At 41.4% G+C, this 12776-nt stretch overlaps 1 protein-coding gene across 2 annotated transcripts in view; it reads left to right on the top strand.

Annotated features, from left to right (window-relative positions):
- The window catches only part of utrn (utrophin), a 168588-nt gene that overhangs the window by 117775 nt on the left and 38037 nt on the right, over positions 1-12776 (top strand). For both annotated transcript variants that reach the window (XM_022737918.1, XM_022737919.1), the window contains 4 exons: positions 965-1025; positions 7578-7639; positions 9369-9443; positions 12531-12732. In XM_022737918.1, the coding sequence (XP_022593639.1) occupies positions 965-1025; positions 7578-7639; positions 9369-9443; positions 12531-12732 (400 nt within the window). The remainder of the gene's footprint in view (positions 1-964; positions 1026-7577; positions 7640-9368; positions 9444-12530; positions 12733-12776) is intronic.

The raw sequence follows: 12776 nt of genomic DNA, 5'->3' as shown, positions 1-12776 counted from the left end.
TGTGTGTGTCTCTCTCTCTCTCTTTCTCTGTCGTCATTTTCTATAATCATACAGACATTAGCGTTCTCTCTGCTCCGCCTGATTTTCTTTGCTGGCTGTCAGACACGTACACAAAATGGACAGTTTGTGATTCAAGTCAGGTGGTAAGCCGCGCCGTGTCACCAGTAGACGTGAATTTACTAACTAAGCCCTGCTGAGAGCTTAGCCACTGCAACAGACAAAACACCACTCTGGCTCTTCTTTCATCTTCCTGGCACTATGACACTATCTACTCCATCACATATTCGCTCTCATTACACTAGTAGTTTAATATTCCCTCAGGGATCAATAAAGTACTGCAGTCTTATCTCGCCCTATCCATCTCGTATATCTTCCAATCTCGCTTAATCTCTTTCTCTTACTGTCTTTTCATCTCTCTATCTGAGCATAGAGCTGTGTCAAGGAGGAGGGAAAGTGGGAGGGCGATAAATCAAACAACATTTGTGCTCCATATTGCTCTTGAGAGCTCCTTGTCTTATATTTGGCTGTTCTTAACACTGTATCAGCTTGTCATTTTTAAGATTTCCCTAGTCTGTCAGTGTTTATTGTCTTCTTTCATACCCACAAAGATGAACAGAAACCTGGTCACATGGCACCACTTCTCAACAGTTTTTTTGCTTATTTCTTTTTCCTTTCATTCCCGACTGTCTCCCTCCTCCCTCTTTCTTCCAAGAGAACAATACCCATTTACATTTTTTCCCCCTGTACAATTTTAATGGACAGTGAGAGACTTCCTTATATAGCTAGACTGTGTTATTCTGCAGATGTGTTGGATGTGAGAATTATTTCACGTCAAGCTCCAAACACTAAATGGATTACTATACTGCATGGTAAAATTGTTTATTTAGATGGTGTTTTGATTTTGACGGCTTGACTCTTCCTTCTCTCTCTCTCTCTCTCTATCTCTCTCCCTCTCCATTTGCAGCTTCAGTTCAGCTCCCCTGGCAACGTGCAGTATCTCAGAATAAGGTTCCATATTACATCAAGTAAGTGGCCAGAAATTGCTTCAATAGCCCCCTTTGTGCCTGTGGAAATTGTTTGCATTTGTGTGTGCATGTGTGTGAGTGTTTGTCAATGATTACTATACACTGGTAAGGCGTTCAATGTAGAACAGTCTGGATACTGTTTGTAAAAATGCTGTTGTTTTTAACATTTCCTTCATTTTTTTGGTATTTATCTCCATCTCCTATATCAATGGTCTGTAGTTTGTTTTGCTGTGTGACTCTTTAACACACTACTAATTCATCTGACTACATTTTAGAGGTCTGTAGAGGTCAAATCATGTAGTACTTAAAGAAGGCAAAGGCTGGAGAAAAATGAACTGAATTTTGTATAGCAGAGCATTTTTTTTTGCTTCTCTTACCTAAGTGATTATCTTTTGACCTCTCATATTCATTATATGACCTCTTCTGAGGGTGTTGATCCTCAGGTCGATAATGACTGTCCCAGACTTGTGATTCTTGCTACTGTAGACCTGCAGACTGTGCGAGTTTGTAAGAATATCTGCAAAAGACTTCCTGAATATGTCTTATGAGTAATTTATGGGCCATTACATGTAGGTCATGCAGGTTAAAGCAATCAAACCAAGCCAAAGTATACTCTATAGTCAGATATATGATCTTTTATGAATCTTTGGAAGGAAACTTTGTTGAGTTTGTAGATTTCCTCCTCAATGCACAGTAGATTCAAAAGCAGGCAGTACGGTGGTGGAACTGAATTTATGTTTTTTTATTTTGCATTTCAGATATATTCCTAGTCGACTCTGAAAGAGCCCATTATCTCAAACATTTTTCTGTGGGCAGTCTAATACTCTCTAAGTCTTTTTAACCTGTTCACATCAGAGCTCTGACCTCTAGTGACCTCTCACATACATCACCCACAAATGGTCAAATGGTGGCTGTTGTTTCATGTATATTCCTTGCACATACATAATTCATTTTACTCCCACTCAGGAATTTCTTTCTGCCAATTTGCTCCTCTGCACATATTAAAATTCAAACTATTTCACCTGCAAATTTCTCATTCAGTCCAACATTAGCACCTCCTTTTGAATAAATAACACCTGGCTGAATCCCAGGACAGCTTCCCACATTGTTCTAATACTCATGATAAAACTTTAGCCTGACATGTTGTTTCCCATTTTAATTTGTCCCAAATCAGGCCAAACAGCAGTTTTTATTTAAACAGGCAAAGAGAGTATCTGTGTAGGTAGCGAGCAAGGCAGCTTCTCTGCTCTTCAGGATATGTCAGTTTTGAAAGTTTGAAGGACCTCGTTATCTAGAAATAATGTAACAGTGTGTTAGTGAAATGCTGACGAACCAAACCTGAATTCACCCTCATTTTTGGCTGGTGGTTAGAAAAATCTTTGGATAGCAGTTTCAGCTATCATTAATCAGTCCTCCTGTCTTTGTTTCTCTCTCTCCTTTCTTTTGGGACACTGTTACAGCATAACTGTGTGATTTATGCTGATAAAATGGGTGTAATTTTTAGGGCAGTCCCCCTTAAATTGCTCTTTGCCCTGAGTTGAAATATCACTGTCTCAGTTGAGTTTTCAAATGGTCATTATGCCTCCATCCCGGCAAAACAGCCAGGACCACAGGCATGACATTTTCAGGTTGTCCGTCCATCTGTGCGTCCATTCGTCCCGTTCTTGTGGATGCAATATCTCAGTAACGCTTTGAGGGAATTTCTTCAAATTTGGAACAAACATTCACTTGGACTCAAGGATGAAATAATTAGAATTTGATGGTCAAAAATCTATGGTCACAGTGGCCACACAAAACACGTTTAGCTTCCTGAATGTTCATTGTCACCTCAGAAAACTGTAACTCAGGAAGGGGAGTTTGTGACCATATTTCCTGCATTTTCTTCCTATAAAGATTTACAAGTCAGGTCTCCATGTCTCCAAAAAGTGTGCTGCAACCATTTTCCCAAGCATTTATACTTACGCTTAGCATGGTAGGATGGTGTGGGATAAAATTTCAAATTGTAGAGACATGAAATATTTTTGACATGGCGATAAAGTTAAATATGTTGGGACTGTTTTTGAAGACTCTTGCTCAGAGGCAGCGCATTGAAGGACTTCTTGAAAGCTAGTAAAGCATTTTTATCACAAAACAAGCAATTAAAAGTAGTTAATTCAAGGTAAAGTGTTTTCAGACGGACGGAAATTAAGAAAAATAGGACTGAGACAAAGAGAGAGGGGGAAGGATACCTGTGACATGTTTGGGCCTAAGGCTTGGCACTACAGGGGGATCAGAGATGAAAGCCAGAGAGAAGCAACGACTGCGAGGACAGGCTTATAACTTTAAAGTCAGCAACAGCCTGTGATCACAGATATGCCCATCCAACGAACCTGCATCCACCCACTCAAACAAAGCATCTGTGCACGAGGGCATTCGCACAAAACAATACACACAAATGCATTTAGACACACAAACAGAGATGCACACCCTCACACTGGCAAGGAAACGGTGACACACACCCAAAGGTGCATATGAACTCCAACTTGATCCGAGCTGAAACTTCCAAACCAAATGCACACACAGACAGACTTGTTGTGAGCACGCGCCATATGTTCTGTCGATGCCTCTGGGATGGTTGGACCAGGTTTTTTCTCTCCACAGTGGCTTGCACATCAACCCTATGTTGCCTCTCAGAAACAGGAGGAAAAGAATCACTCCTCCATTAACTTAAACCACAGTGTGTTGCATTTGCTTCATTTTAAAATGATGATTTTTTTATGCTGCACACTGCCCTTTCCAATCCTTCTCCACACACAAATACACATGCATGCAGACCCACTTAATTTGCAGCTTGAAAACTGAATTCTAAATCCATCTCCAGGACTAATCATAGGTCGCATTCAGTGCCGTGACATCCTTGGGACACCCGCATCAATCTTTGGCGCATTCATTTCCCCAAACCTTTCCTCTTCTTCTCTTCCCTCTCCTCTCATACTCTGCCTCTTTACTTTGGGCTGACAAAGGGCCCCTGATTAAAACTGCGCCTTGTCCACCCCCTGTAGTGAGGAGTTCAAGCGACATATTGGGGGAAAAATCAAATGGCTTCACACGAGTTCTATGCCAGCAGCCTCATGCTGGCAAACCTCACATGCTGTCCCATTTCACCCATTCTGGCACTTTAGCGGGTCTTGAGGCCTTTCTGAGAGGAAATAAAGCAGGACTTCATCTCTGCAAAGATTGGAGAAAGTCTCCTCTACATTCCAAGGTTTTTCTAGATTGTACTGTCTCTTTGTGTTTTTGTCAGGAAACATTTGGTGCTGGGATATCTTATGTGTGGATGGTTTTACATGATTGGACAATGTGCAGCCCTTCTTCAAAACGTCTAGATTAAGAAGTTTTATAAATGAGTCCCAAGTTTGAACTGTATTTCAAAAGCAGAATACTGAAGGAAGGGAGGGGGCTCGTTTTTAAAGAGCAAAAAAAAAAGGCAGACGAGAAGACGTGAAAGCCAGAAAAAGACACAAGTCAGGTGTTGAATGCAGGCACTTATCACCTGTCAGAGACACTGTGAGAAGTCTGGCAGGTTGCTGTCACTGAGAAAAAAAAAAAGCCCCTTAAATCTCCTTCTTGCTTTTTCAGATATTTAACTAATTCTGTCTCTTTGGATACCCAGATACGCTAGTAATCATTCATCTGCACACTCATGATTATTCATGGCGGCCTCTGAATGTTTGACAGTGACAAACTCCCAGCAGCAAAGAGAAGTGTTGCGCAGATGCGTTGGCTGGTTTGCAGCCAACTGTTTGATGGGATAGATTCACCCCTTGCCCCATGGGGCAGGATGGGGTGGATGTATTCCAGAGGGATTTTTTCATTTACATTTCTGGGCTTTTGCTGTGCAAAGGTAACATTTAATGTTTTGTCCTTTTGTAGGAGCAACAGGAAAACAGGCATAGTTACAAGTAATGGGAAAATGTGGTGCAATAATTATGGTGCGGCACAGAAGAAGTGAGTAATTAGCAAAACCACTTTAACCTTCCGTTGGAATGTAACAGCTGGGAATGGCAGTTCTACACAGAAAACGTCAAAGGAAATACCAATTATTTTTGATAAGCCTAATTGTTATCGTGGTGATCTGTTAGTGTAAGAGGGTCAGACTGCCCCTCTTCTGTTGGGTCACTTCAACTGCCTGCTTTGGTTGCTCGTTTAGACAGAAATCTCATAAAAACGTCTTGCAAAAGGGTATTTTCCCACTCATAGTACCCCAGTGACTACATTAATTTAATCCCCTTCTGCCTGCTGCAGTATCCCCTTCTGTGACCCCATTTCATTCGTTTATTCTCACTGTGGATGTCATTAAATGATGTTTATGAAGGAAAATGTCACACGCATTGCATAAGACCCAAGCGGCTGCATCCCCAGACGCTCTTGCTCACAGTTAGCCCCCTCCTGAAAAATCAGGACAACCTGAAAACGGCTATTTTAATTTGCATGTTTTCATTTTCATTTGTTTTCAATTTAAAGTTTAAATTTCTTTTGTACTTGGAAGATACCTGCCCAAAAAAAGTAGAAGTGAAGGATCATTGTGATCATTATGTATACACTATGGATAGTATTGATACAGAAGTGAACTGAACAACCAAGCTGAATCATGTTTATCCCAACATTCAGCACTGATTCGTTTTTCAATTAATTGGTTAGTCCATTAAACGTGAAAGACTGTGTAAACTCGGTCCACTTTCAAGCAAACTCTGGTGCAGTTTGTTTTTGGTGTGAGGTTGCTTGAATGGGAAAGTGTTCTCAGACTTTTGGACCCAACTGTCTGTATGAGTTCAAGCTTACCACTCTTGAACACAAACCAAATTAAAGATATGAAAGCAACCTTAGGTTTGAAATTCCTCACACTGTATGTGAGGAATTTCTGTAATGTCCTCTGCTCTTTAACATTTTTGATGCCTCTTCCCTGTGGATGTTTCCCACAGTGTTATCTAAACTGTAGCAGCTTTATAGTCAAAGTGTCATCAGTTTCCTTTTTTTTACCCTCTTGCAGGACAAAATAAAATTGCTCAGGCATTACAAAGGGGAATACGATGAGGGGAAAGCATTGAGGACAGTTGAACCTGACAATTCAGTTGTCCTCATTATGGCATTCATGAGCTGTGGATATAAGCACAAGCTATCTAATCTTCTTGATTTAAATGCTCCCTCCCTTGTGGTGTTTGTACATAGATATGATACAGATTTAAGTTGTGATTGTGTATCACATCATTGTACTAGCTCTGTATTGTCTGTGATGTACCCTTCCACACATGAATGACAAAAATGTTTTATGGCGATAGCTGGCGGCCAATTGTGGCCTGGGTAGCCAGTATGCCTGTAGTTATGTGTTTGTGTGCAGCAAATATCAGCAAATCCCCTGGCTTTTGTACATTCATCCAAGCCCTTTGTAGTCCGTTTGAATAAAACACAAGTCTGTCCTCAGTGCAGGGATGTCAAGGCATTAGCGATGCCTGTGCGGTTGCAGAAGTCATCAGGCCATTGAATAGTGATGAACATCTGCAGATGAGGAGGAGGGCTACTGTGGTCCTCTGCCACCTCAGTTCACTGTCAGCACTCAACTTCACTTCCTGCCGCCTGTCAGCAGAGAGCGACCCATCATAGAGACCACAGGGGAGCCACCACCTTCCAAAAAAACTAAAAAAAAACAACCAAAAACCACCTTCCAGAAATCTTCTCAAACATTCCACACAGATCTGAGTGCAGCTTCTGACAGCCAGGCACCTTCTTGAAATATACACAGAGGAGCCACATCACGGCCAGCTGAGCTCAGATAGATGCACTGATTGGCAGCTGCAGCCTGAGAAAAGCCAGATTCTTTGCTTTCCTATGTGTGAAGGCAACTATGTTTGATCGGTTTTAGCACAGGTTGTATTTTATTTATTTTTGTAGTGTTGGTTTTCTGTATATTTGGTTTGTTCTTATTGTTTTGTATGTGTGTGTATGTGTTTGTATTCTCTCTGAAGTAGAAATGTAAGCAGGGAGTTGAGATTCGGTCCCCTTATATTTATCTCCCATGGTTTTTGAAAAGACAGATGCCATGGTGATGAGAGCGATTCACAGTATGTGGCGATTTGAGTGTGTCTTTTCTTGCTGTTTCATTCAGGGGACTTAGTGATTTATGATTTGTGGAGGAATCTATAGCCTCTGTCCCCAGTTCGGGTGCGGTATGTAAAGAGTTAGTAATAAAGCTATCGACAATGTTTGCACACGGCAAATGATGGTGATGATAATAGTGATGTTAGCTTGTGTATTCATTCTGACACATTTGTGTCTACCAGTGTCATTTTGAGTGTGTGTTTTTGTGTATCTTAGCTTTCAAAGTACGTTTGCTTATCACTGTGTGGTTTTTTTTTCTTTCTTCGGTGATAATCCTTGAAAGTGTTTGTCAGTTTCTGTGTGTGTGTGTGTGTGTGTGCTTGTTGACGTCAGTGCTTCCTGTTCCTGTTTGTGTGTCAGCTTATGTGTTTTTTGTATTTTTTTACTCTGATGGTTCTCTCTTGTTGTGGTTTTCAGTCACCAGACACAGACAACCTGCTGGGACCATCCAAAGATGACAGAGCTTTACCAGTCACTCGGTAGGAAACACTCACAATGACTACTGTTGTCTTTGAGTTCTGACCGTCGAAGTTTATATTTTAAAAAATAGAAAGGTTGGTTCACACAAATGTTTTTGTTTTGGTTTTATCTGCCTAGGTTTTGGGATACTGTAACTGTGATAGATTTATGTCACCACTCCAGTACAATGAAGGAGAATTTCATTTGCTGCTGCTCCAGGTCACATAAAAAAAAAAAATCAGTTCAAAGAATCAACATGACCAGTTTGGTCCAGAAACTGTGTTCTGTCACTGTGGTTAATCCACAAAAGACACTGTCAATGTCCGCTGTCAATGTCAACTGTTTTTTAGCATTTCTGCAGTAAAAAGTTTCAATATAAACTTTTCATTGTAAGTGCTATACATTGTCCAGAGTAATGGTCCCGCTGATTCTAAAAAGAGATGTTCAATTTTTTATACCTCCGTGCCGGCGGCCCATTCTCAGGGACGCAATATCTTGACGCCTTGACGGAACTTATTGAGATTGGACACAAACATTCACTTTGATTCAAGGATGAGCTGTTTAGATTTTGGTGGTCAAAGGTCAAAGGTCAAGGTCACTCTGACCTCATAAAACACGGTTATGGCCTTGTGAATGTGATATCCCAGTAATGCCTTGAGGGATTTTCTTTAAAATTGGCACAAAGGTCCACTTGGATTCAAGGAAGAACTAAGTAGATTTTGGTGGTCAAAGGTCAAAGTTCAAGGTAACGGTGATCTCATGCTCTTGTGAATTCAATATATCAGGAATGCACAGAGCGAACTCCATTACTTCTATTCTTATTACCGTGACATCACAAACATGTTTTTGGCCACAACTCACAAATTCATATGATTGTGACCATATTTCCTGTAACTTGGCTGGTTTGGCGGAGTCATACAACCACAAGGCAGTAATTTAAGTTTTAAATAATGTGTCAATGCCCTGAGCACCGCATATTTCAGAACGTGGGCTCAAGTAACTCAAATCTATCTACATGGCCAGATGACTAAAGCCTGTTTTATGGCAGTTAACTGGTCTTTTAAAGGGCTAGGGGCACATTTCACAAAAGCAATCTGGGAGCACCGCTTACACGCAGATCATAAATGGTGGCAGTGTCACATTTCACGAATGATTGTCACACACAAAATTAACTTGAGAGGAAATTATCTCATGTTGCCAATTGCAACTTGGATGTTGTAATTTGGTGAAATGAGCTTCTGGTCTTTTGACGGCTGAGTTCTAGTGAGGGATCAACTACATCCTGCACATCTATTTCTCACTTGTCTTGTTAGTTTACACTTCACATTTAACTTGATGAAAACTGCACCCTGATCTTTTCCCTCTCTCCCTCACCCGGCTAATATCCATATGCAAGTCAGTGTCCCTGTGGGGTGGCCAGTATGTCTGTTCCTTAATGAGCAACCGGATAAGTAATAAGCTGTGAAACTTTGGGAGCGTTTGCTGTAGGCCAGCAGCTCAACAAATAGCACCGGCCCCCACTGAGACAGAACTCACTAACCTAATTACACAGTCCACATTGGCCCCCCCTCTCCCCTTGGTCATCCCATAGACAATAACTAACAGAAAGCCAGCTTTCATTGTTGACAGGAGTCCTGCTTGTGTTGCCCAGTAGGCAGATTTTTGTTGTACTTTGTTTTCTGATTTTCTGCCTCCGTTTTCTTTTTGTCCGTCTACCTTTCATCTCTCCGTCTCCATCCCTGCCTGTAGCGGACTTGAACAATGTGAGATTCTCAGCATACCGTACAGCCATGAAGATCCGCAGACTACAGAAAGCACTGTGTTGTAAGTAAGACACACACACACACACACACACACACACACACACACACACACATACACACCTTAATACCTACAGTTGTGGTCCACTTCTTTTGAAGTCTGGGTGCAACGAGGGGATGCAGTAATGATTTGAAGCTTTGCCAGATGCTATGCCAGAACAACACAGGCTATTTTGGCTTTAAAATTGCACACACTGAGTCAGTGTTTGTATGTGTATGTGCAGCTGGTGCTTGTATCACGCCTGTTGAGCAAAGCCTCATTTGGCGTGCACAGGTGGGATTTTTTTAGCCTGTTCTTTTTTTAAATTTTTAACATTTTTGACAAAACATGAGAGCTGCTGTTTTCTTGTTTATAATGAAAGCTTTTGATAAAAGCAGCTATTAACAACAGTCTCAGGTGGCTATCAACTCTGTTTACACACACACACACACACACACACACACACACACACACACACACACACACACACAGACTGCAGGTTTGTGCAGACTCCACCCCTGTTGGCTCAGCACAGTGTAATAATGGTGACAAATGTTAACTATTATCCAGCTGGTGACACTATTATAGCAACACACGCTGCAAGCCCACACTGCTCATTTACATCCCGCTGTTTGTAGGAAGTTTGCTCTGTGTGTGTGAATAAATATATCCTGTCTGATGTAGGTGTGAGTGCAGCTTGAGACGTGTGTACCTGAATAATCGTGGGTATCAAAGTGTGTTATTGTGTTTGTTGGTTGTTAATGAGTTTGAGTGATGTAGGCGTTTTAGTTTGCTATCTCATATTGCCTCTCTGATCGCATGCGTGTGTTTGTGACGGGAATGCATTAGCCTGAGTGATTTCGACTTGGGGCACTGCAATTCAATTTCATCCATTAGATTAGAACAGTCACAAAACTCTGTGTGTGTGTGTGTGTGTGTGTGTGTGTGTGTGTGTGTCTGATCACACTCACAGCACAAGGATCAGTAGTTATTAGTTATTAGCCTGGATTCATGTGGAATCTTTGCTTGAAGACCTGAGTGTGCTGTATGAATGGGTGTGTGTGTGTGTGTGTGTGTGTGTGTGTGTCGGATCACACTCACAGCACAAGGGTCAGTAGTTATTAGTTATTAGCCTAGATTCATGTGGAATCTTTACTTGAAGACCTGAGTGTGCTGTATGAATGGGTGTGTGTGTGTGTGTGGGTGTGTGTGTGTGTGTGGGTGTGTGTGTGTGTGTGTACACACACACACACACACACACACACACTCTAACACTAACAAACATGACAGGGATACTATAAAACGGTTAATTGGGTTAAGTCTGTGCCAGGGGGATGGAGAGGCACAAATGAGCTTGCGTGGCACCCTGCTAATGTGCCACAGCCCCAGAGCATCATATCTGCATGTGTAGTGAGAGAAGTAAAGTTTTGCTTTCTGACAGAATGACTGCCCCACTGTGTCTCCTCCACATGGATACACCCTAGTAATTAGTTCTGTCTGGGGCACAGGGGGTAACATAAGGCAAGGGGCCATGGAGGGGGTAACAGTGATGGGGCAAATGAGGAGATTGAGAGAGGAGGAGAAGCGAGAGGGATGAGAGCAGTGTTTCAATTTTGTGAGGGGAAAACTGGTAGGGGGTCAGAGGAAGATTTGAAGACCGAACTGAGGGTTCATGCAACATGAATACCATATCAGCAAAAAGTTTTTGAACTTCAGTATTTGTTGGATAATACTGAACTAAAACAGTGTAATCAATACCCTGAAAATAGAAGATATACATAAGGACATGAGGAGACATGAGGAGTTTGTCTGAAAAAGGTTTTAACATTAATTTAGTGCTAATGATCTATACTGTCACACTAATGAGCCACTTGTAGCAGATTTGTTTTAGTCACCTAGAGGTATCTACATTTGAGAGATGGGATCAACTGTTTTCTTTTGGACCTTGAAAAAAACACTAATTATGAATCCAATCAGGATCTGAGTTTGCCCTTGATAGGCGTCTAAATTCATATTAAAACACTGCATCCCAAAATCACATGATCTATTAATTCCACTCATGTTTTGAGTTTGCAGCACATTCACTTTTATTTTACTTACTTGATCTTGGATTTGTTCCTCAAGACTTCAAGGAGTGTTGGCATCTTGATACAAGGAAGTTTTTTGTGCTTATTTTAGGAAAATAATATTTTAGCACTCAATAACAGACTGGGGAGTTTTCAGTCTTCAAACACTATAAACACCACAGCTTTTCAATTTAGACACCACTGACCAGTTGTGTGTGTGTTTGTATGTGTGAATGGCGCTATCTGCTGCACAACAGCTGCTGAAAGCGTCTTGTATTTTATCTGTTTCTATTCCTTTGTTTTGTCTCGGTGTGTTTGTGTGTGTTTATGCAACTGACTACTTTGTTTAATAGTGTTGTGCCAAAGAACTGGATCAGTGTGTTCTGTTAAATCTTCTCTCTCTTTTTTACACTTTTCCAAGATACATAAGTGAAAGCTAAAGCATAGAAGACGATGGAAGTATAATTGAGATATTGATATAAATATAACTTAACTTTTTTTTCATCATTGAAGACGTCAACAAAAAATTCAATTAGAAGGAACTGGACTGATCTCAAGTCTGCCTTTTCCTCATTTGTCTTTTTCTGTTCAGATTTCTCTCTCACATTAATATTTCACAACAATGATCAGTCAGTCCTCTGTCTGTACTCCCACCAGACTTCCGTACTTGGTTGTTTTGAACTATTTTGGACAAAATATCAGTCAAGACTGCAGTTTTAAAGTGCCTCTATGAATAGTCTGCTACTGAAAGCCCAGTGAACAAGTTGGAAGAGTTACTAATGGTTCCAACTTGCTCTTTTTCCTGTCTGTCTGTTCTTCTTTTCCCCCTTATGGGATTTCTTATTGTTCTTTAACTTTGTTCCTTCCATCTGTTCTTGTTAACCTCTGTCTGCTCTCCTCCTTTCTTCTCTTTAACTTCTTTCTCCCAATAATTGTCCCTGCTGTCTCTTCCCTGTTTCTCTCCTGCTGTCCCCTATTTACCTTTGCGTCTGACTCATCCTGCCCACTCCTCTCTCTATCTCCCTCCTCCCCTCTCCACCTGCAGTGGACCTGCTGGACCTCAGTGTGGCCCAGAACACCTTCGAGCAGCACAAACTCACCAACAACAATCAGCTGCTGTCTGTTCCCGACGTGATCAACTGCCTGACGTCCATCTACGACGGCCTGGAGCAGGAGCACAAAGACCTGGTCAACGTACCGCTCTGTGTTGACATGTGTCTCAACTGGCTGCTCAATGTTTACGACACGTACGTATGCCATCTGTTTTACATTCAGGACAGAGGGTTATGCA

Source organism: Seriola dumerili, unplaced genomic scaffold (genome assembly GCF_002260705.1).
Source record: "Seriola dumerili isolate Sdu_G_001 unplaced genomic scaffold, Sdu_1.0 BDQW01000025.1, whole genome shotgun sequence".
In the NCBI taxonomy this organism is placed as follows: Eukaryota; Metazoa; Chordata; class Actinopteri; order Carangiformes; family Carangidae; genus Seriola; species Seriola dumerili.
This window is presented reverse-complemented; position numbering and strand designations above follow the sequence as displayed.